Source organism: Centruroides sculpturatus, unplaced genomic scaffold (genome assembly GCF_000671375.1).
Source record: "Centruroides sculpturatus isolate CEXI.00-Female unplaced genomic scaffold, Cexi_2.0 scaffold755, whole genome shotgun sequence".
Classification (NCBI taxonomy): Eukaryota; Metazoa; Arthropoda; class Arachnida; order Scorpiones; family Buthidae; genus Centruroides; species Centruroides sculpturatus.
Window position 1 is genome coordinate 360388 of NW_019384882.1, and position 26102 is coordinate 386489.

General features: G+C 31.8%; 3 protein-coding genes across 4 annotated transcripts; 1 reads left to right on the forward strand and 2 right to left on the reverse strand.

Annotated features, from left to right (window-relative positions):
• Window positions 1–3120: 3120 nt before the first annotated feature.
• LOC111631058 (monocarboxylate transporter 12-like) lies at window positions 3121–6367 on the forward strand. Of its 2 annotated transcripts, XM_023375253.1 has the most exons (5): window positions 3121–3406; window positions 4210–4353; window positions 4429–5040; window positions 5110–5247; window positions 6019–6367. In XM_023375253.1, exons 1-5 carry the CDS (start codon window positions 3196–3198, stop codon window positions 6171–6173), a joined length of 1260 nt encoding a protein of 419 aa, XP_023231021.1. In that variant the 5' UTR covers window positions 3121–3195; the 3' UTR covers window positions 6174–6367. The 2 variants fall into 2 exon arrangements, with proteins under 2 accessions (XP_023231021.1, XP_023231020.1); XM_023375252.1 differs by having other exon boundaries at window positions 3122–3406; window positions 4429–5247.
• A 2773-nt stretch (window positions 6368–9140) lies between these two features.
• LOC111631046 lies at window positions 9141–22425 on the reverse strand. Its single transcript, XM_023375238.1, has 9 exons — window positions 22176–22425; window positions 21966–22109; window positions 21138–21902; window positions 16922–17063; window positions 16461–16527; window positions 12908–13121; window positions 12611–12754; window positions 11758–12531; window positions 9141–10358 (listed from the first exon to the last, which is right to left on the reverse strand). The coding sequence occupies exons 1-9, from the start codon at window positions 22387–22389 to the stop codon at window positions 10207–10209; spliced, it is 2616 nt and encodes an 871-aa protein (XP_023231006.1). The 5' UTR covers window positions 22390–22425; the 3' UTR covers window positions 9141–10206.
• Window positions 22426–22458: 33 nt separating this feature from the next.
• Window positions 22459–24563, reverse strand: LOC111631048 (monocarboxylate transporter 9-like). Its single transcript, XM_023375240.1, has 2 exons — window positions 23262–24563; window positions 22459–23185 (listed from the first exon to the last, which is right to left on the reverse strand). The coding sequence occupies exons 1-2, from the start codon at window positions 24172–24174 to the stop codon at window positions 23058–23060; spliced, it is 1041 nt and encodes a 346-aa protein (XP_023231008.1). The 5' UTR covers window positions 24175–24563; the 3' UTR covers window positions 22459–23057.
• Window positions 24564–26102: the final 1539 nt, after the last annotated feature.

Consider the following 26102-nt stretch of genomic DNA (forward strand, 5'->3'; position numbering starts at 1 on the left):
GATGACGGATCTCTCAGCACGTGTCTTCTTTATCCTCCCTCTGTAGCAAGCCATGCTTATACAATAACAATATGGGGTAAGATAAATACACAAATTACTTAAGATATATTCCTAAACCTAACCTATTTCACAACATAATATTCTATATAATTTATATTAATTTCACGGGAGAGTCTGTTTGTCTGCCCTATTAACTCTTCGAAAATATTATAACACAGTTAATTATTGAGAAATACAATTGCTTATCCTTTCACAAATGTCACCAGATGATGTAAATAATATATTCTTCCGATCCAAATTTCAAAAATTACTTTATTACGTTCCCATTATACATATTTTAAAATTACTTACAAATGTATTAGTACGTTCGACTCATTAACAGAAGAATCTAAGCAGAAGATTGGAAAATGTAAGTGTAAATTGATTAGGGGTGCTCGTATCTAATTGTTTTATCAATACACTAGATTTTTCTGTCTCTGTATGTAGTCAGGTCATTGATGAGGTTGATCTAGGTCTTCCTATCTGTCTGCAACACGTTAATATCCAGCTTTAATAATGTCAAAGTGACAATGATCCTCTTTCACAGGGGTTGAGAGGTTTGTCAAGGTGGCAACTGATTATTCAGCACACAACTTGTTACTGTTGTCTAGGTGTGTTGACATGTTTACGTCAGCAACTTCCTTACAGCTGGCAAAAAGTCAAGGCGACATGCAGACTACACTGAATACTCCATTGGATATTTAAAACACTTGAAATTGAATTAGTTTTATGAGTCACGTTCTTAAAAAAGTTTTATTTCGTTAAGAATATTTTATAGAAAATTATTTGGTAAATTTGTAGGTATAACACGTTCTGAAAACAATGTTTTTTTATGGAAGAAATATTATAAATTCAGCATTAAAAGTAGGAAAAAAAGTATGTGACAAGGGGTACACTTTGATGTTTAATAACTCCCGTGTCTTTTGACGAAAATTTCTGAAATTTTGTAGGGAGGTTTGTATATTAGAGAGGTTGATTTTATTAAATTTTGGTGGTTAAAGATCAAGATGATGGGGAGATATCGTAACTAGAGTGGGGTCGGATTTAATAAAGATTTTACTCGTTATTAGCATTTAGAAATGTTTATAAAATTCGTCTGTATCGTCTCAAAATTAAGCTTTTTGTCATTTTATAATAATTATTAATATAAAAAATCTGTAAAATAAAATACCTTTTAACTTTTTTGCTGGATTTTCTAAATATTAACATACAGAAAGTGACTAAGTAAAGGTGATTTAAAGCTCTTCTCTGAGTTACTCTCTTACTTTATTTTCTACTCGAGATGTGCTTTAAAAAGTTTTATTTTCCATTTCCTTCATTTTTAAATTTATTTTCCAATTTTTTGACGATTTTATTCTGTAAGTAAGCATTTAATACCCAGCGACGAACACGAGCACTTCATATTGGCGCCACGAAGTATCAAATCGACCATTAATGTGTCTTTTAATTGACGTCAGAGGAAGTGGTCATTTCCGCTTTCGTTTAAAAAACATCAAAAACACATAAAAATATTTATTTAACACGAAAAATTAATATTTTTACAGTAATTACGTGCTCAAATAAAAAAAAATGGTTTTCTTGTAAACACTAGCTCCCTGTTACGCGTGAATGGCTTCTAGATTCAGACGAAAATGATTGCTTATAGACGGAAGTGACGTCAGTATAATTTTGGGGTGAATATCTCGTGAAGGATTACGGACTTTTCGTCCTTCATTCATCTTAGAAATGACAGAAGATGAGTCACGCCGCCTTAGCTTACGTAACAATACCGCAGCAACGGATTTGTGTGACGTCAAGTACGCTCCCGTGTTGTGATTTACGCGCTAAAAAAATATTCAAATTTTATTTCCAGATTTAAAAAAAAAAGATAATAATAATAATAATAAATTAATATAAATAAGTAAATAGAACGAAATTGCTAAACATTACCATTTATATTTCATAACGTGCTACAAATTTCCGTTATTGCTTCTATATTTATTGAGAAATAATTTTAATTTAATAAATAAATAATCGAATTAAATAGTTAATTAATCATCAAAAATAAGAATTCATAATTAATTTTTATATTAATGAATTGTTAGTATTCGAGGCCTCATCCTCCTCCCTCCCCTCGCAAACAACCCTCCTGACAAAGAATTTTGATCTTGTAATGAAGGCCATGCTCTGGGGGCCTTCACCAGGGCCTCCTTAGATCGTTGACCTTTGACACGTGTCCTTCCTATTCCCCTGTCAGATGTGTTTAATCATCATTCTTTATTATTAAATTAATTATGAATTATAATACATTATCCATCTTATTATTAGAATAATATAATAAAAAATATATTATGTAAATGTTCATAAGGAAAAATTTTATGGAAATTAATAGTTAAATTTTCGATTTATCATATTTTATTAACTTTAATAGAAGAATTGTCATTAATTAAAAAACACACATGTTTAACGAAGTACATCTGACAAAAAAATTAATATTTACTTTAAAAAGTAAATTTCCTGCTTTTAAAATTGAGTAAGAGTTCTTTGAATGTCTGTATTTATTTTTCTTTCCTGTTTTTTTATAAATTTATTCATTGAAAAAGATGAGCAGAATGTAAATATGGAGAAATATATAGCTACAAAATAGTATTTTATTAAGCTTTTTATGTATATATTTATGTTAAAAATAGTGTATAAAGATGTTATTATATGTTATTTACGTGTTTCATACGAGAAAATTAAGAAAAAACTTAATAAATTTTGAATATTTTATAAGAAATTAAACTGTAAGTTGGCTTCTCCGCGCGACACCATTGTCTTGCAGTGTTAGTTGCATTATATAATCAATAAAATAAATTAATAATCATATAAATTGGTATAAAGGTCTCAAAAATAGTTAATTAATTATGAAATATTCGTGAATATTACAGAATTTTCCACGAAATTTTAACGGTTAGCATACTTTAATTCGTGTATTACCTAAAAGCTCCTGAATGAAGCTCACTGAAGGATCCGGGATGAAAAGCTNCACAACTTACTTCGTTACATCATCATCTATACGAAGATAATTGCGAGAGGAGAATCGAGTCAGGTGACTAAACCAAGCACGGTATTAATAGGCACTGGATACCCTCCGAGGGCGACACCATCTGGCAACAGCGGGTGGCTGCACCAACAATGGCCGACGCTCGTAGAAGTGCAGTGAAGAATATAGACGGAGGATGGGCTTGGGTGGTTGCTTTTTCGTGTTTTATATCCACTTTTACAGTTATGGGACTATTTAGATCGGCTGGAGTCATGTATGTGGCTCTTGTAGAGGCTCTAGACATCACTAGAGAAATGGCTGCCTGGCCACTTAGTTTGTGTGGCTCCGTTATGTTGCTAGTAGGTAAGTATATAGGTTATCTAATCGTTAGCATACGTTATAGGGGCCTTATTAGGTATTATAATACCCCAGGTTACCTCTATGTATATTATATATACGTATTAGTACGTAAAGAAAACGTTAAACAACAGGTAGCCGGTGTTAAAAATAGGAGAGAGAGGTTACTTATTGTCATTTAATTTAACTGTGACTATTAATAAGTAGGGTGCAACGAACTAACGTTAATTTGGTAATATTTCAAAGGACGATACTTCATAATTATCGTTGTTATAAATAAAGATATTGATCAGGTGTATTGTTAAATTGATACAGCTTACGTGTTTGATATATAGCTGTATCTACAGGTACAGTTTGTAGTCAAGGAAACGGATTCTAAATGTGTTTCGTGAATGTAACTAATGCCACTTAATTGAGGAAAGAACATGTTTTAAGAAAGAATTTGTAAAGATTAAAACAATTAAGTGTAGGGCCTGTAAGTGTAGTGTACAAGAGCTAAGAAACTTTGTAGTATTTTAGCTCATGTACACTGTACCCCTCTAAAATTACAATATAGAAATACAGATTTTTACATGGAAAATAATTTAATTTATCTTTACAAATGTCATCATAAACAATAATTAATATAAGTAGTTGATTTAAGAGAATATTTTTTTCCCCCTGTATTTAAATATAACAATAGTAAATTTAAATTCGAATTTAAATGTAAGGATGTGTTTAAGAAAGACAATACATCGCGTAACAAGATAATAAATTTATTATTATTACTATTATTGTATTAATAATTTCTCCTCCTTATCTTTTGTCAGGTCCCATTGTTGGTATGTTAACACATTATTTTTCTATTCGAGTGTTAATGATAATAGGTACATTATTAACCTCGTTGGGTGTTAGTCTTTGTTATATTCCATTAAACTTAACAGCGATTGTAATATTTTTGGGAGCGATTTACGGTGAGTAGAAGAAGTTTAATTTATGTAATTTATAAACAGAAATTTCGCTTTTTTAACATCTTTTCTTATTTACAGGTATTGGTATCGGATTCGTATTAATCACAAGCCCCGTTATAATCAATCAATACTTTCTCCGTTACAGGACAATAGCTATAGGAATAACGTTTTCTGGTGCATCAGCGGGATCGATCGCTCTACCACCCCTCATAGAATATTTACTAGAAACTTACGGATTGAGGGGATGTTTTCTACTTTTAGGAGGAGTGCTTTTACACGGGGTAGCGGCAGCGTCATTATGTCGCCCTCCTAATACGTCCAAGAAGGCCCACGAAGAACAGGAGTTAACGTTTGAGTTACGCACCAACAACAACAACGAAATTAACTTTAAAAAACCAAAGAAACAAAATGCATTCCGTCAATATATTTCCTTAGTTATCGAGCTTTTATGTGATCCTATGTACCAAATTATTAACTTTTGTTTTGGTATATTTTTCATCTGTTTCACCTTGTATATAACTATTTTAGTGGACTTTGCTATGGATCGATCCATAGCACAGAACAAAGCAGTTTTTATTATATCAGTTTATTCGATTAGTGATCTGTTTGGAAGAATCTTTTCGGGATGGATAATCGACTTTAAGATTATAAGAAGGAAAACTGTTATCATAGTTAGTTTCATCTCTTCTGGTATATTATTAATTACTATACCTTTCGGGAATAATTATGCAGCAATATTAGCTTTAATATCTGTTCTAGGATTGCTTTGTGGATCCATTATGGTCAATTTTACAGTCTTGCTAACGGAATATTTGGGACTTTCAAAAGTCACCACGGCTCTTGGATTATCAAATTTTTTGTACGGGATCCTGGGACTATTCAGACCAATGATTATTGGTAAGTATAGTTGAACTTATAAACCGATAAAATATAGCATTTATAGGTCTTAAATATTATAAAATGTACATCTTTACGATCGTTTCGTTAATATAACATCATACAATATTTAAGACCTCTTATATCTTCCCACTCCGACGACCTTTAACCACCAAAATTTAATAGCACCAACATTTCTAATACACGCACTTACATACAAAATTTCATAAATTTTGAACGATAAACACGGGAGTTATTAAGCTTCAAAGTAAAGAAAAACGTATAAGATCACCATTTAACAGCTGTAGATCATTATAAATAAATTTAAATCTATAAAATTAGTTTATCAATTAACAACTACTTACTGAATGTTTTCAATTAAATTTTTTAAATAATTACAAGACTTTTACTTGAGTTCCTACACAGAAATTGAATAATTGAAGCGAAAATAAGTATTAAATTTCAGTAATTTAAGAAACCGAATCGAATATATTCCCATTTTTAGGAGCGTGTCAAGTAGAAATTTAAGCACGTCTCAGAGAACAAAGAAATTGTTGAAATTACTTTAAAAAAAACAGAAAAAATAGTATATTTATTATTGGAAAAATTCGTTGTTTTATTTACCGATTCGTTGTCACGCTTCGTAATTGAAAATGCAACACGTGTTGCATCTGTTAAGTGATTTGCACTAATTTTTGTTTATTTAAACAGGACAAAGAAATGATTTAACGATAGTTAAAACACGTGTCGATGATGCTAACTTGTATATTATTATTCTCTCTTACAATATAGGTCATTATAGAGATACATTAGGAAGTTACGATTATTTGTTTTATACATTGGGAGGTATGCACGTCATCGCTGGTGTAACGTGGTTTATAGAACCGTTATTAAAGCGCTGTAAAGAGAAGAAAGAGAACGAAAATGCCGACGACCAATATATATAATGCTGCTATATTCAGCTTGTACCAAGAATATATTTTACTGTATTTACAGTAGTCTTTTTTTTAAATTCTATCTGTCATATTTGACAGCTGTTATATCGTTTACAGTTGCTTACAACGTGAGATGAATGAGCGAAAGTATTATTCTATGAATATTTAAATCCTTGAAGACTCGAGAGCATCTGGAAGAGGATAAACAAATGATAACATCATTCTTCTCTGATTAATGAACAATTAAATATAGACTAAAAGGGAAGAATTTATAATTTTTAGCCTTACATTTTGCACAAATGGCTTCAATTTTTCTATTGTAATTAACAATATAGAATATAGAATGACAATTAGTGACCTGTAACTAAATCTAATTGTAATTTAATTGGCAGATGTTCTTTTATTTAGACACGTTTAATTTTCAAATTGGGTTCCATCACTTTAAATTTAGTCTTTTTATGGGATAAAAAAAATATAAAAATGACTCATTAAATTCGCTCCTTCACCTTAAAAAAACTGTAATGAATTCTTATTCTATATTAATTTATATAAAAATTTATTTTTCTATTGAATTATTAGCATTAGAAAAGAATGTAAAACTTTTTATATTTTAATATGATTTTTTTTTATCTGTAAAATAAATATAGAAAAATTGTCAATATATTTTTATATGTATTCGCATGTATTTATATATATATTTACATATATTTTTTTAAAACGTCATTCTTATATATATTTTGAATAAAATATTTAAAAATTTCATTTATAAATTCGCAGATTTCTATTCTAAAATAGTCGTAAACCATTTACATATTTAATCAATATAAACGTTTTATAAGTAATTATATAAATACATTGAAATATATACATTAACTTTGTTATAACTTAACCTAATTGGCTCCATCCTAATTAAACACCAATCGTGAATGGCTTTCTTCGTAAATATTAAAGGACCCAATAGGATCTGTGGCTTACTAAACGTACGATTTCGCATTGTAAACGGGCCCACCAATGGCCGAGTAGATAAATCTATTGGACCAATGATAGTTGGGTATTCGACCTCGCTAACTAATACAAATAATTTATATTGTTGGCGAGAGATTTATGTAAATATATCCAACCTTTTTAACCTAACTCTATGATTAATATACAAGATTAAGTGTTATTCATCTGTCGCCATCTGTTGGTACTATATAGAATCGTTTTAAATTAAAGTTTTATAAATATTTAACTTTCGGCTTTGGCATTCGATGTGCCACTAAATTGAACCTAATCGCTTAAGACTGGTCCTACGTGTTTACTAATTATCTTCGTGTTCGGTAGAATTATCTTTGTTCAGTTATACAAGTGTACAAAGATGGCTGCGCCCATATACTACATGTGTTCAATTAGAACTGTTGAATATGCTGAACGCGACCTATGATTGGTTTATTCTACGTCACGTGGTTTTTGGACGCCATTTTAGTACCCGCATTCAGTACATGAGCGAATTTTATAAAGAAAGAAACTAAATATGGAGACGAATTTGGTTTGGTACTATAGACTGCGGTCCGGATTCACAAAACACTCTTATCGTAACTTACGACAAAAATTCTCGTAAGATACGTTGTATTTACAAAACAACTTGTAATTTGCGATGTTGTAATTAGAATGTTTCATAGAAATATAAAGCTCTTACTTTTCCTGGTGTTATACAGCCTACAACAGAGGGAAAGTATGGAGATCGGTCAAGAAATGACCCCCAAGAATTTTACATTTTTGGAATCAGGGGACCTTGAAACGTCGATAAATGCAAAAAATTTCAGGGGTATTTTCTGTATGTAGTGTGCACGAAGGACACGATTTTGTTTGCCCTCTTTGAAGCTTAATAACTCCTGTACATTTTGTCGAAATTTTCTGAAATTTTGCAGGGAGGTTTGTTTATTAGGAGGATTGATGTTATTAAAGTTTGGTTATTAAAGGTTGAAGGGGTGGGGAGATAAAGGGGGTCGTGTCATATCTCGAGTCATATCCCCTCACACGTTATTAACATATACAATTTTTTTATAAAACCCATTCCTACTTTCAAAACTAAGTTTTTTTTCTGCTATTTTATAATAATTAAAAATATAAAGTATTTAATAATAGTAAAATATCGTAACAGATGGCGGTAACAGATTGACACCAAACGTTGCCGGAAAAGTTAAGCAACTCGTTTTTGGAATTTTTTTTAATGAACAGTGCATTATATTTTAGAAATACAACATAAAAGTACTTTTATAAATCAATCAAATAAGAAGTAACTTGTTTAGATTATTGTTTTATTTTCCAAGTTAAAGTTTTACTTATGTTACTGAGTGTTAAAAAATATATTAAATTTATAATTCCTTTTATTTCTAAAGAAAATTAGCAGTATTATTACATTATAAATGCTTCTATACATGCCATTAAATACTTAATTTGAAATGCATTTTGCGAAGGGTAGCTCATACAGGTATGGTTCCTTTGTCTTTTTTGTTCCTATCAGTACGATCTACAGCTCTGTTAAGGTCCCAACCGTCTCATTCAGAGCTTGAATTGTACCATGGATTGAAAACGTAGATTAAGACTTTATGGTAAAGAAATACGCTCAAAAGGAGTACAGTAGACTCCCCTGTAACACCGTTGATAATTCCGTGTTATATGAACTCCATGTTGTACGAGTCACTTAGATTTTACAAACACGTGTGCCGGGTTGTGAACGGCTCACGTATTTGTAAAATCTAAGTGACTCGTACAACATGGAATTCATATAACACGGAATTATCAACAGTGTTATAGGGGGGGTATTAATGTTAAATTGCGATATAATAAATTAATTATGGCCTGTAATTATATAAGTGAAATTTTTCAAACGGATAACGAACAACCTTTTTTTAGTGATTAATAACTTTTAATTAATAATAAACAAGATGATGAAATTAAGGAGAATTATAACCAACATAATGTTTTATACTCGGACAATGGCGATAACGCATAACTTCTTTTCTACAATATAGCAGGACTAAATAATAAATATTGCTTTCTTAACTTATGGAATTTAATATATAAGATGGATATATTCTTTAGATACAGTTTCTCAATTTGAAATTTAACCTCTTTAACCTTGGCTTTTGACACCAATTAACAGTGTTACTACATCAAGTGAAGAACAATACAATAAAAGTCACTCTCAAACAGGAGGCATTATTGAAAAATGGTTTGGTATATTGAAATGAAGATTTCATTTGTCTAGATAGATCAGGTGGTGCATTACATTACTTATCTGATAGATGCTGCAACTGTTTTACATAATTTATGTTTAATAAATAATCTTGAATGTAATTATACTTTTACAGATGATATCACGTAAATGAACTTCATGATAATGTAAGTGCTTGTTCTTTTATTTAGGACGTCTTGAACATTTGGACGTCTTTTATTTTCAGACATTATGCCTAACGATTTCTACTTCTTAAATTACGCTCCGAATGTGTTGTTTGCAAAATGCAGAAAGCCTATCGACGACTCTAAATCGGAAGTTGTCAAAATGTCATCCAACACATTCTTGATACCGGATACTTCAAAATTGTCGTAACCGGAGATCGTAGATTTCTCGTAAGTTTACGACATCGAAATAATACTAGGTCGTATCTTACGAGCTGTTTTAAATTGCCGTAATGTTTATATCTTCACGGTCTCAATTGATTTAAAACTACTTAATAATATAGTTTTACTAAATTTCCAATTAATTTCAACATAGAATTGTCTTAATATTTCGAAAATACATGGTATATTGAAATAATATTTAATATGGTCGTGTTCTTAATTTGTTCGCTTATCGAAGTCAATGAAATTTCTTAAGAAATCTTATACAAATTCTGAATATAATACATTTAATATACAGTACTGTCATTAGAGTATGTCACTCGCCAGTCTGAAATGTCCGACACTCGCCAGTCCGATATATGTCGGATTACAGAGACTACTGTATTTTGAATGTTTTTAAAGATAACTTCTATCAAATTTATTTACAATTTTTTTTAATTCAGTTCTGTTCGTTTCTGTTGTCGATGTCGTTTCTCTTGCGTAATCTTTGTACCAGAGGTTCCATCGTCCACAGAAGTGCAGAAACAAAGAAAAGGGAAGCTAAGAAATAAAATAGATAATCGTAGCTTCCAAAATAATCCCTGAAGTATCCTGTAATAGAAACACAATTAGAATTCTATGTACTGTACAGTGTGCCAGACTAACGAAGTGCTGGGGTACTGGCAGCGTGGACAAAGACTTTTTGATTAAGAAGAGTTCTAATATTTCTGATCGAAGTACCCATATTGATTTAGGCACGTAAGTACAGTCGACCCCCCTATAACGTGCGTTCCTATAACGACAATTCCTATAACGTAGCGAAAAAATTATAACAACATTCGTATAAAGCATCTCCTAAAATGTCTTCGCCCACTCGTTTCGCGACAAGATTGATAGAGTCTGGACCAATAGTGGATGAGCAGCCGAACTACTTTCCTCCGACTCTGCGCCACGCTATGGAGCGGCTAAATTGAGTTGGTATCGTCTGTATAGTATTATACAGGGGCGTGCCGTGACATTTGACTATAGGGAAGCTGTGTTTCTATAAGAAGCCGACATCCAGGGGCAATCAGTCAATTGCGCGTCAGTGATGGTCTAGGGTCCATTCGTATCGTTTATTCGATAAGCCAGTAAAAACCGTAGACTTCTCTAAATGCATTTTTAATATCACAATTACATTCCGAATCGCTAGCCACGATATAAGGGCTACAATTAAAAATAAAATAATAAAAACTTACTCGGTGAAATAAAATATGTGGTAGATGTACCGGTACATACAAAATATTCTTCAATTATATGAATATACTTTAAAGAAAATTATAATTAAATATAGCTTTGCAAAGAAACGTACATAAAAATATAAAATATTCTTTACTTTTTAAATNAAATTATTTATCAGAAATCGCGGCCGCCGTTTCGTGTGCTGTTCCGCGACGAAGACAAGCTTTGAGCAACGGCGTAGTCGAACGGTACACACTCGGTAAGTAATCCTATAATTTTTTGTTTATAGCATAGTTTATACAGATTATTCCCAAAAAATTATACGTGTTTTGGAAATGTTGAGTGGAATTAGTCTAGAATCGGTTAATTTTATATAAGAAAACCTTTTAAACAGCCTTAGTCCGCAAAGTTCACACCTATCGGGCTGCGATAGGCTCATGTATTTAATCATTCCTACAACGTAAAATTCGATTAGCGTGGAACGTATCTAAGCGTTATAGGGGGGTCTACTGTAATACAAAATGTTCTTTTCGTTTAAATTTTCTGTTGAGAAAGCTTCTCCGTTAGAAAAAAAAATTCAAATCATATTCACATTGGTTCAATAGCCATTTTGTATTTTGCATACTTTCTACCAAATTCTACTACAAAATTCAATAGAAAATATTCAAAAATACATTACAGATAATAATAAAATTTTATTCAATTTATAACACTAATTATTCACGATGGAAAACTTTTTTTTTATTAGCATAAATGTTAAATTACGTGAATGGTTTAAAAGAAAACTTACCTGATATCGGTGCAGCAAAAATTAACTGTGATAATCCAATTAGAAAACTATTCAAACCGACCGCTGTAGGTAATTTTTTCACACCAAGATATTCGGACAATAGAATCACCTGGTGGATCATGACACAGCCTCCGACAAATCCGATAAGGGACGTCACAACCATCAGACAAGAATAATTCCATAGATGAGGAAGTATACAGAGTAGAATGGCTAATGAAGTAAAATATATAATGACAGCGTTTATTCTTTTAACAAATCCAAAATCTACAAGCCAACCCGAGCCCAACCGTCCAAACATATCTGCAATGGAATACGCTGAAGATAGAAATACACAAAAATTCATACTTATACCTCTTTCGACTCCAAACCTTACGATAACTGTTTCGAAAACATTAAAAAACAAACGTAATATTGCAAAAGTAAACGATACGATCAAAAATATGGGATCTTTAGCAATTTCTATGGCAGTTTTTAACGTTTTCCATTCGTTTTTAACGTTTTCAACTTGTTCCTTTTCACCTTTCTGAATTTCTAAGATTCTTGGTTGACGATATAAACAAGCTGCGACTGTTCCATGCAATAAGACTCCTCCTAACAATAAGAAACTTCCTTTTAAACCGTAAACTGATATTAAATATTCCGTCAGAAGTGGAAGAACGAAACCACCAATTGTTGCACCGGTTTTAAAAATTCCCATTGCTGTTGTTTTGTACTTTTTGAAATTCATGTCGACTATAATCCAACTTAAATTGTAAATGGCACCATTACCTATACCTAAATAAATTGTTACATTCAAGTACAAACTGAAATGTAAATTGTTATTGGTATTAATTAAATAATATCCATTATTTACCATTTATTATTCCTAAGAAAATAATTAGCGATATGAAATGAGACGAGAAATAGCAAAGAGTACAACCCAATGCAGTAAAAATAGTTCCACTGATGACTAATATTCTTATACTTAGATATTGCATCAGATACGAAAAGATAGGTCCTGAAAGTTAACAAAATACTGTATAATTAAAATAGATTTATCAAAATTCAATTGTATATGTCATAGAATATTTTATAAATGCAATGTTTAATGTCGAGAGTTTCTGCTTATTAATTTAACAATGTATTTTGAAAATCATTGATATAAAATTACCTGATAAATTCATCAAAGCTTGTATTAAACTAAGCGGCCATGCTGACTGTACTCTATCCAATCCCAGCGTACTGGTAAAATGAACGTAGAAAACACCTTTCGTTTTCGTAAATCCGCCAGAGGTAATGCCAGTGAAGAGGGCTGCACCAACAACTACCCAAGCCCAACCTCTATCTCTCTCGTCTATTATTTTATTTTCCATAACAGAATATTTTATTTAATATATTACAAATTAATATTCAGTTAGGAAAATCCTACTGTATCACTCCTTAGATGATCCAGAGACGGCTTCTGTCGTAAGAATAAATTTCATTTTATGTAACCGTCCGTGTAGCTGTATCAAAAAACACTTAAACGATTACACAAGTTTAATGTACTATATAAATTGATGACGAAACAAAATTAAAATAAAGATGAATTTTATATTAATTTCTTAACAACTAACAAAAATAGTACGGTAATTTTTTAAAGATTTTAGTCTGTTATGACAATCCTTTGATCTTATAATATAATCTGAAAAATTATATTATTAACGTAAAGAAAACCCAGAAAACTCTACGTGGTCAGATCGTCGATCTCGTGAACTTTGACCTATCGACTCGAAGTTTCTCCAGCACTTTACTGATAACGAGGGAGGGCATAAGTTTAATGGCACAGCACTACTAAATTCCGAGTGATGGTAATTAATGTGCCCGTATTCTAAATGCATCCAATCTGGTATAATGACATTTGAGGACATGCCAAAGACATTTTTATTTTTATATTTTTAATTATTTTATAATAATTAAAAATATAAAAATTTTTAATAATAAAATATCGTAACAGATGACGCTACAAACACAGTCTTAAATGTTGCCAGGAAAGTTAAGCAACTGATTTGAGGCATTGAATTTGCATGTGTCATATGTCATAAGATGATTTAAATGATTTAAATCATCTTATGACTTTTTGCTTATGACTATTTGCTGTGATTTAAATGATAGAAATTATTTTCTGACAGTCTAGATTGAAGCTGTTTTACGTATGTTTTTTTGCATTGAGAATGTTGCAATACTTAAATTATTCTAACAGCAAATACTGTGCATCCTCGTATCATGATCCGTGCATTCTTCATTGTTACATTGAGACATCAAATCTTATTCTATTTTAGTGGTGGATTAAAGTATTGCAGTCTGCCAAGTATTGATATTTTTGTTTTGTCACTCCAGACTGGCAGAAAACGCCGCCAATAAGACTATTTTTAGTTGGCCGACTGATTAATCGGCCAATCGTCATTACACACTAATTATCAGGGACCTATCTAGTAATTATGCTGCCCTTTTAAGTGTAGGCATAGCGAAATTTTAACCGAGAGAACTGGAGGATTTTTAATTACAGATAATCGATTATTTTACTTTTTGAAAATAATTACGTAATTAAATGTGTGAGGTCCGAGACCTCACACATTTAATTACGTAATTATTTTCAAAAAGTAAAATAATCGATTATCTGTAATTAAAAATGTTTCATTGTTATTATCTTCGGCCAATTTTTCTGCCCTTAGCAAGAAGAAAAATAAACTGCGTTCAGAGGATTTAGTCACTTGATCACTGGTGGGTTATCTGAGGAGAAAGAGTCTAGGATGTAAGATCAACAATTCTTTAGCAAAAATATTAGCGGATATACAGTAATACTATGTTCGCACAAATCCACGACTCACTTCGATCTCGATTTACTTACAATCTGGATTGTGACTGTCGCTAGTCGAAAGCCAACAACAACAACAAACACCAACAAGCAAAGTGGAAGTTTTGGTTAGAAATAAATACTTTTTCTTGCCATACATATAATAATAGACAGATGTCTTTTTTATTTCTCTGTCGATAGCCCGACACGTGTTCCGCAGCCATCTTGTATTTTCTCGCGCGCGTGGGATTGTGGGATCTCTCTTATAATTGGATCTAGTTTCGAGAACTCTCTCCAGTCGATCGCGATTGAACCTCGTTTCAGTCGAGATTGAAATGGTCGAGAGCGTTCGCACCACAGAACAATCTCCGACCTTAGTCACAATCTAGATCGAAATGCTCGGTGCGAACGGGGTATAAGCGTCAAAATCCTCCCAAAGAATACAGGAGACTATTTTAAAGAACTGGAAAATGTTGCAAAGCACATTTAGTACGAAAAACTTATATTTATTTGCATACTTATGTTATTCTGATAATTATATACGAAAACATAATTATTTTATTAATAATAGTAACATACAAAGAACAGATTTTTTTCTGCATCAAAATCCTCCCAATGCATATCATATTTATGGAAAAAGTATCCTTCAATAATCAGTATAGCCTCCGTTGGCCCTTTAAAACCTTTATAATGTGATCAGGCGTGGTATTAATAATAACCGTGCAATGTTATTTTGTTCCACTCATCCTGTACGCGTTCCAATAATTGGTGGATGATTTCTGGTGGAACTGCATAGTCAGACAAGCGACGTTTAAGAAGGACCAGATGTGTTCAATCGTGTCGAGATCAGGCGATTAAGGCGGCCACTCAAGCAGGCTAATATTTTGGTCCCGAAGCCGTGACATTGCCCTTTTGAATGTATGTTTTGGATCATTATCTTGCTATAAATGAAAGAACTCCTATCAATGTGATGATAATCAACAGATTGTAACAAATAATTGTCAAGTATCTCAGTGTAAATAACNTTTATGTCCCTAATTCCCTAATCTCTTAATTATTTAACTACTGTACTTCTTAAGTAGAAATAAGTCGAAACCGGTTACTTTGTATACGAATATTTGTAGTCTCGGGAAAAAAGTGGAAAGACAAATTTTTATGGCAACGGATACATAAATTGTAAATTTAAGGAAAATAAATTCTATAGCCTTTTCTGTACCCCGTGCATCTCTCTCATTCGTTAAATTTAGTTGTAAATCACACTGTCAAAGTAATAGTTAATTTTTTTCACATTATACAAGAATTGTACACGTTTTCTTCTACACCCCCTTAAAGATGGGACATACAAAATCGCAATATCACTGGTTTAACATTGAAATCCGTGAGCGATATAAAATCGGAGAGCGGAATAAAAATATCAAATATTTTAATGGATTTTTTTAACTCCTGTCAACTATACAGAACTATCGTAAAAACGTACCAGTAAATTCTTATCGGTTGGGTTAAGTTATAAATCTACTCGCGATTGGCGTAATCGGGCGAGGGCGGCCAAATATCTAGCGGGCAGGTGTCTAACAACCCAGAACCGGTCCTTGATAGAATTGGATGCAGTATACGTGTAGCATCCACCCGAGGTCCTAGGCTTCCACCGGCTAAACCGGGTGAGGTTGGTGCTCTGTGAAGCGAATGCGCGAATCTGGCTTTTTGGATGCTGACGATAAAGCGCTTCCACTCCATCACTAATATTCGAATATACAATAGCAATTTTATCGTTTTTTTTCACGTGTAGTATAGAAATTTGTAATAAGATACATAATGCGGTTATAATAAAATATTGTGCGATTATTTTCATATAATTAAAATTAATACGTATTTATTTTTTAGAAAATACAAGGGAAGCGGCGCATCCATCACTTCCAATAACGGCACGCCACTGGACTACACGAAAAGATGACGAACTTAAAGTGAATTCGTGTTCAGGTTTCATTTAGATTTTATTCGTACACGAAAACGCGACACGTGGACGATCTGCCTTTCATAGAATTGACCATTTTTCAAATGGCCAGCCCGTTGAAAGGGCACGAACCCACGACCATCAGTGTCCAGCGGTTTTATCCAAGCACTGGTGGGTCCGAAAGATGATTGAATATTCTTTTGAGATATGTTTTAAAAAATAGATATTTATGGAATAAATGTTAAGAGAGTAAGGAAAATTTCAGAAAACCTTCATAAAATAAGCATAATTTAATTTTTTTTTTAATTAAAAGCAACAACGTGTAACTAGTTACGTTTATTTAATATAAAAAATAATTTAAACAATGATCAAATTAATAAATTTTCTTGGATATTTACAATTTTGTATCACACTGAAGATTTTTATCACGAATTCTTTGTATAAGAGGCTCCAATATCCACAGAAATGCGCAAGCAAACAAAAGCGAAGCTAAGAGATAAAATAAATAATCATATCTTCCAATCTTTTCTCTAAAGTGTCCTGTAATAAAAAATTAAATTTATTATTAAAATTTATTTTATATTAAATTATTTTAATCTATTTACATTAGACAATGTCTTAAGGATCTATAGTTTGCTATAAGGAAGACTTTCCTCCTATATACATCCTTCAGAATACCGAAATCCTTTAAAGGTCTCAAGAGTGGAGAAATAGAGAAGGATCGAGTAGGATAGGACTTAGAAGAATTCTACTAGTTATTAGCATTTTTATTTTCTTTATACTTACTCTCTAAATAAAATTATTGTAATTCCAATATATAGGCTACAACACTGTACAGTGTAGATGAAATGTATGTACGCTTGTCTATTCAGCAAAAAAACAAAAAAAATCTAGCATTTTATGGCAAGTCACTGGCATTAAGAAATACAAGTTCATTCCTCTTAAAATTATTCTGTTAACATTATTCTATTGATATTTTCAATCCAGGTGAGTAGATAAAACACTGCATTACTTCGTTGCGAGTTTACGTCCTAACTAATGGGCTGGGTTTGTGGTTTTTTAACGTGTCTAACACCTAAATAGGGTCCAATTTAGAGTCCCGTAGAAGGTTCTTCGGTGGGCATTATTCCTTGGCAGATTGCTCGTGCGTTGTGTTGCCGTACTTTATCAACCCTAGTACGTGGGTTTAAATTATAATTGTTCTTCAAATGCATTAAATTTTAAATTATACTTATAGACTACATGAAAATTGTATAATAAATCTATATATAAAACTGAAATTTCAACATTTTTAACAATAAAAAAAATCAAATTTCAAGTTTCCTTTTAAGTTTGTTTCGTGTTCGTATCTAATTGATAAAGTGTCATCACATAAACTTCAATTTCATTCGATAAACACGTAAAAAGTTTATTTTAAACTAGATTTACAGATAATGATATAAACTTAGAGTTTAATATACTATATAAAAATAGTCCTCACACAAAAATAAGTGTAAAAAAAAGATAAATCCATCCAAATAACATAAATTATAAACAAATTTTCAAAAGTAATTATCAATTTTTATCTATCTGAAAGAGAACCGATTCTCAATAGGATCTGTACCGACATGAATTATAGTGCAAGTAAATACAGTAGACACCCCTATAACACTGTTGATAATTCCGTTTTATATGAAATCCATGTTGTACGAGTCACTTAGATTTTACAAATACGTGTACCAGGCTGTGAACGGCTCACGTATTTGTAAAATCTAAGTGACTCGTACAACATGGAATTCATATAAAACGGAATTATCAACTTTATATGGGAAAGTGGCCCCTATTTATTGTTAGACACGTGAAGAAAACCAGGAAAAATTCACTCTAAACAGAAAAGAGTGGATTTTTCCACTCTCTTCACTATTTTCAGGGGGAAGATCTAATAAGATCTAATTTGAAAAATTACTTTTTTAAATAAACCAGCAACAGGTTGCTCAACTTTTCAGGCAACATTTAAAATTTTAGTGGTGCTATCTGTTATTAGATTATATTTTAAATCTTTTTATATTTTTAACTGTTATAAAATGACGAAAAGCTTAATTTTGAGGGTAGGGATAAGTTTTATTAAAAAAAAATATTGTAAAGGCTAATAACGAGTAAAATTGTCATTAAATCCGACGCTACATGCGATCTCCATTATCTCTCCACCTCCTCTACCTTTAACCACCCAAATTTAATGGCATCAATCACCGTAATAAAAAAACCTCCCTGCAAAATTTCAGAAATTTTCGACAAAAAACAAAGGAGTTATTAAGCTTAAAAGAGGATGAATAAAATCGTGCTCCCCGCACACACTAACATATAGAAATTACGCCCAATTTTTTTGCATTTCTCGACGTTTTAAGATGTCCTGAGTCCATAAATGTAAAAGCGTTATGGAGGATGCTCCCGAAAGAATTTTTATGGGAAACTAACTAATCCCTATTTAGGTAGGGTCTTCACGTGGTCTTCAGGCGCGAATCAGAGTTCAGTGGTTTTATCGTACGATTCATTTCGTAATATATCTTGATTTATCTTGTTTTTAAACATATACTTTTAACAATTTATATTTTCTTTTTTATTTTTAGAAGTTACGGATAAAATACAGTAGTGTCTTGTTTTTTTGCAGGATTGATACATACAGGTTTTTGCTATTGACGAATGGTTACGTTAATCCTTAGATGCCAGAAGTATTTTTAACTATTAATACATATAGTAACAATAGTAAACGCATAAAATAAAGTTTTCCCTCGTTATATCGCTCATTCGAATATATTGCATTAGCTTTTGGTCTTCTAAATTTAAAAACGCTTTAGCCAATAATGGATAGATACATTGGATGATATACTCAATGTATCCATTCGGTTAGTCTCCCTCGATGAGTGATATAACGAGGATCTACTGTATTTTAAGTACATTTTCCCGTTAATTGTAAATGATCATTCGAGTCTTTTTCAAAGTTCTTTTCGCTCTGCGGCTACTAAGAAAGTTTTTATTCAGGCCCACAATGGAGGTGGCCGGGTGGTGGATAGTCTGTTCCGGATATATCGTTCGGAACAGACTTCCCATGAAAAATTAATTGAGTTGCTCGTCTGAATTTGATCCCAAGTCCTCCAGAAAAGTATAGGGCATAAGTCCTCCAGAAAAGTATAGGCATAATCGTCTAGAACTCTTGGCTGGAGCATAGATTTATGTGGTACCGTCTGACATGCAATTCTCGCCTTGAGACAAGACCACAGTGTAATTTCTACTGTAATATAGTGTTTAACCGAGTAGATAAAACACTGAACAGTAGTTTGTCGCGGATTCGCGCCTGGCCAACGGGCTTGCACTATGGAGTTTTTTTCCTTTCTTCACACAGATACAGACCAGTTTCCTATAAAAGTCCTCTCAGGATGCAGTCGTCCATGTGTCGCGTTGAGGTAACCAAATAAACTATCCTTACAGTGTTCATGGTTCGTATGGTATTCAATTCATCTCGTATACCGAATTAAGATTTTTTTTTCAACTGAAATTATAATAAGAAAATTTTGAAACTAAAAGTACAATAGGCTGATAAACTTAAAAGAACTTAAGCGAGCACACGCTAGTGTTATCTGTTGACGAATAAACGTATTAAAAGAATTATTATTTTAGTATTCAATAACGATGAAATTTTAAATGATACAATTTCAAATTTAATCGAATGATATTATTTTTCTAGCGTATTTATATTATTCAATAGATATAAGATATTTAATTACACATAAGATATCGTAGAGGTAGTCAAAAGTAATGCATTTTAACATCTAAAATATTTATTTCTCAATCAGATTTTATATTCGGTGACCTGTTTAATATGCTAAAAGTCCTTGACAATATCCAGAAATATTGGTATCGGGTGGAGAGAGTCACGTTGCAAATCAACTACAAAAGTACACTATATCGAGGTCAAACGAATATTAAGAGAAGACCATAAAGATAAGATTGTTTTCTTATCTCCAAATATATTTCAGGGATCCATTATTGACCAGTTTGAAAATTGCTTACTTCTTTTAATAATTTTATTTCTGTAAAAGTTTTAAAATCATTTTATTCGTAAAAGTTTATTTCCGAAATATTAAAATGAAGTATTTATAACTTATCTGATGGAATACTTTAATCGTCAACATAAAACTTTCCACTATTTACGTTGTGTAAAGTAAATTACGTTGTCTCTTTCAAGAATAATTACATATTCTGACGTCATACAGTGGTAGTTACGTAATAAACAAAGGATTTGACAAATTAGTCATCAATTTTCTACCTAATTATGATTGGTAAATAGTATTATTCGCTAAGAATCCTTTAATTATTAACTTCCTACGAGATAATTCCGGCTTTTTTTGCGTGTCTAACACTTAAATAGGGGACAGTTTCCCTTAGATCACATCCCCTTTTGACAAATCGTCCATGTGTTACCCGTCAAACCAAACCAAACCCTATATTACAAGATAATTTATAAATAACTTGGTAATATTTTTGAAATAGTTTACTTGAAAATGAAATGTTTATCTTCTTATATTTCGAAATGTTATTATTAAATAATAATTTAAATTTATGTACTACAGTACTTGCCTGTTATTGGTGCTTGAACCAGCAATACCACCAATCCAGTAATAAAATTACTCAAACCGACTGCAGCTGGTAATTTATTTATACCTAGATATTCGGATAAAAAAACTGATTCTTGAATAATCGTGCATCCGGAAAGAAATCCAAGAATGGATGATAAAACCATCATCACCGTGTAACTCCATAATTGAGGTAGTACACATAGTAGACATCCCATGGATAAAAAACATAAGACCACAACGTTAACTCTCTTCATAATTCCTAAATCCACAATCCATCCTGATCCGAATCGTCCACACATATCTGATAGAGCATAAGCTGAAACTAGAAACACTGAAGACGTAGTACTAACTTCTCTATCAACTGCAAAGTCGACAATAACTGTCCCGTAGATATTTATAAACAAAAAGAATATGGCAAAGCTAATAGAAATGATCAAAAATATGGGATCTTTTCCAACTTCTGCAGCGGTTCTCAAGGTCTTCCATTTGTTTTCTTTATCGTCGACAGTCTTCTGCGATTCTTCTACGCTCTTAGGTTGACGATACAAACAAGCTGCGGCTATACCCTGCATTAAAACACCACCCAAGAGTAAGAAGCATCCCTTCAGACCGTAATTAGTAATTAGAATTTCTAGTAAAGGTGGAAGTACAAACGATCCAACCGAAGCACCACCTCTAAATATTCCCATTGCTGTGGTTTTATATTTATTAAAATGCATATTGATGATAACCGGATTGAAAGTATAGATGAGACCATTACCTAAACCTAAAAACATTTTTAATTATAAAATTTTAAAATATTGTTGAAGAAATTTTCGAAAAAACTTACCGTTAACAATTCCCAAAAACAAGATAAGAGAGATAAAATGTAATGAAAAATAGCAAAGAATGCATCCAGAAGCTGAAAGAACACTACCGATCATAACCAATTTTCGAATGGTGAGATATTGAATTAAACAGGAAAATATGGGTCCTGAAAGTATTATTTATTAATCTTTTATAATAATTTAATAGTGCGTAATTTGTATATAAAAATTACCTGATAAATGCATCACCGAAGCCATCAGACTTAACGGCCATGCCGATTGAACTCGACTTAATCCCAGAATTTGTGTAAACGAAACATAAAGTACACTCCCCGATCTAAGAAATCCAACAGAAATAAAATTGGTGACAAAACAAGCAATGGCAACAACCCACGCCCACCCTCCATCTCTAGAATCTGTATCGTTTTTCCTTGCCATGACATTCATCAAAGCACAACAACTCCAGACTGTCTGCTACCTTTTACATACGATCTTTGTACTTTTCCTTTCTAAATATTTACAGATGACCCAGGTGATTGCTTCATCTTGGTAATGGTGTCAGCTTTTAATGTTTTTTTTTTTTAATACACATATAATGCAGGAATGTCTTTATTAAAATTCTTCTTCGTATCAATGTCATCATATATGATCGATGGCCTCCAAGAAATGATGTGTTTAGATATTGAAATTGCTAGTGAATTTTTATGATGAATTTACAAATATATGATATGTTTCGCGCTGTTTTTTTTCGTGTTTTACATATTTAAACAATAAGGTAAATTATAATAAAGAAGCCACTCGTTTAAGTGGAACAGTTGCAAGAACATTCCAGTTTGTATGAGAATCGGGACTCTATCGTGTTTATCGTTAACGTTATTTCCAAATAGGTCAAGCATAAAATTAGGACAAATTGAGAGATTCCTTCGTGCTTTTCTAATGAACTTTACATCAATTTTTTTTATAATGGAATGCGAATATTTTTAAATTTTAATTATTTTATCACTTTCATTTATTAATTAAAAATTTTAAGAAAATTGTTTTACCTCTCGCTATAATTAAGAAATAATATTTAAAAAATAAACCAGTTTTTATAGATAAAATATGATGTAAAAAAATTAATTATCAATTTTATTTTCATCGACTAAAAAGGGTTCTATAATCCAGCATAAACCAAGGAATATTTCCATTCCTCCTAATATGTAAAATATTGGATCGTAACTACCTTTGATGTCTCTAAAATATCCTGAAAATATAAACATTAAATCTTGTAATTTCTAGATAATGATGATGATAATCGAATTATAAAATATAACACTTACCTATTAAAAGGGGTGCAGCAAAATTTATTAATCCAAAAAATGTATTGCCTAAACCTAAAGATAATGGTAACCTAGTTAAACCAAGATATTCTGTAAAAAGAACGTAGCTGTTAACGACCAGACAACCAGTGAAGATGCCCAAACAAAGCGCAATGACGAGCATCATTGTAAAACTTGAAAAATGGGGTACACAAAAGAATAGTATTCCCATTCCGAAACAGCACACGACCACTAAATTTTTTCTTTTCATAAAACCTAAATCTGTAATCCATCCACAAGCTAATCTACCGCATAAATCAGAAAATGAGAAAACCGATACAATAAAAACACCCCTGGTTACTGCTATAGAACGATCTGAGGCATAATCGACGACCACAGTTTGATAGGTAATGAAGCAAAACATGTTAAAAGAAAAGGTCGATATAATTACATAAAAAATGGGTATTTTAAACAGTTGATAGAGCATTTTCATTATTTTAAGAAACTTCGATTCCTCTTTGGTGCTTAGCATCTTCTCCGATTCGAGCCCATCTAAGGCAACGTCCTCCATCTCTACTCGATTACGTTTTGCGCTTTGTTTAATGGGTCTGAATAACATGGCCGTCACCAAACTTTGTACCAGAACAGAACTTAATAATAGGAAACTTCCTCTTAAACCGTATTCGATCATTAAATATTCTGTTAGAGGTGGTAAGACGAAAGATCCTATAGAAGAACCCGCGAGTGAAAGGCCAGTTGCCATGGTTCTGTATTTAACAAAGTACTGGTTAATTGCTATGACGTTAGAATTTTTGGCTAATCCGGACCCTATTCCTGAAATAAAACGTATGCAAATTAGTATAAATGAGTGTTTTAAAACACATAATATGTAAATTGATTTTATAGGGTGATTCAATGGGGGGAGAGTCTCCATACAAAACACACAAGGCACTTTATAAGGAGTCACTTCTAAATCACTGAATATAACTTCTGTAACTTAGAAGTAAAAAAAGTTTTGAGTCTTCCATATTGTAAGTTAATTTTATTTAGTTTTTATCTGGTTTTTAACGAAGGAAACCTGAAAATTTTGCAACTTTTCCACAATATGCGGTTTATATTTTAAATTCCCAACTGCATTGTCTTATTAATATCTATTGAGTAACCCGGTAGATTGATATTTTATTGAAAAGTCAAGGATATTAATTGCTTCCTGTCTTGAATACAAAACGAGAAACTGGACCGCATTTTCATATTTTAATGTTTCTCACGTATTGCCTGAAGTAATTTCTATCTATTTTTTTTCCTTCATTAAAAATTGGAGAAAGCTGATTGAAATTATTATAATTATTTTTTGTACAAAAAAAAAACACTAATGAAAAACTTAAATTTGATAAAATAAAAAATGAATAATTAAATTTTACCGAATTGNTTTGTAAAATCTAAATGACTCGTACAACATGGAATTCATATAAAACGGAATTATCAACAGTGTAAATTTTTAAATAAAATATCATAACAGATAGCATCACCAAAATTTTAAATGTTACAAGAAAGTTAAACAACTGGTTGCTGTTTTTTTAATTATTATTTTTTTAAACATGTGAATATTTATGTCGATATTTTGTCTTTTACGAATAGGTCACACGTATTTAAAATGAATTTTAAGGCAATTTGAAACAGTAAGAAAATATTTACGAAACATTTTTGTAAATTTATAATCATAACAATGAATTATAGAGATACAGTAAATAATGAAAACGAATCTGTATCAATCATCTTTACTACAAATTATTCAGAAACTCTTATACCAAGCTACAAAATAATCTTTTCCAGTTACAAACTTAATCTTCAGTTCAAACTTCATCAATAACGCAGCGGCCGGATGGCCGAGAGGTCAAGGTGGCAGCCTACCGCTCTGGAGGACCTGGGCTCGAATCCGAGCGGATTGAAAAATCCACTGGAATTTTTCGGGGGGTGGTCCGTTTGGTTATGTCCGGCCCCGTCCCTCACAACCCAGCAACTCCATTGTGGGCCTGGCCGAACCCATAATGGGCTTGCAAAAAAGAGGTCCTCCTAGTGCCCACAGGGCGGAAAGAATTAGGTAAAAAAAAGCTCAATAACACACACTCCTAACACCATATTTTGTCTTGTCTTTAAGGAATTCCAACGATTTCGCTTTCATTTCCAATTTTGAGGTTTTCAGGTGTTTACTTGCGTGTCTAGCATCGAAATAAGGAGCCAGTTTACCATCAAATGCTCTCCCTGGAAACACTCACTTGACAAATCGCCTCATCCCTCACAGAAGAATGCAAAATTAGTAGTGTCTTATAATGTCCATTAATAGAAATTACTCTTCATCTCTGAAGAAGAGTAATTTCTATGAACTTCGCGTGAATTATCCGGTGTATGGTCATCTTTTCAAATTTGATAAACTCGTAGACTTAACAAAAGAGGGAAGAATGATACACGTGTCGGATAAAAAATTAAGATAGACTACACCAGTGGCGTGCCGTGAGATTTGATAATAGGGAAGCTGTGTTTCTGTAAGAAGCCGACTTCCAGAGGCAATCAGTTAATTCTCTAAATGTATTTTTAATAGATTATTTATCTGACGTAATTAATAAATAAACAAGTTCAATATAATTACCTCTGTTATTAGATCCAATATATTCCATACGATCTCTAAATGCCAATTTTTGCTTTGATAAAAACATATAACATCTATTTATTTAGATATAATATATCTATTAACCGTAACTATCTCGTTATAATTTTCAATATTTATTTTATATTATTTACTAATGTTAAATTCTATTCCGCTTCGATTTCCAAATTGCTTCAAGTCAAGCTCTATGACACGAC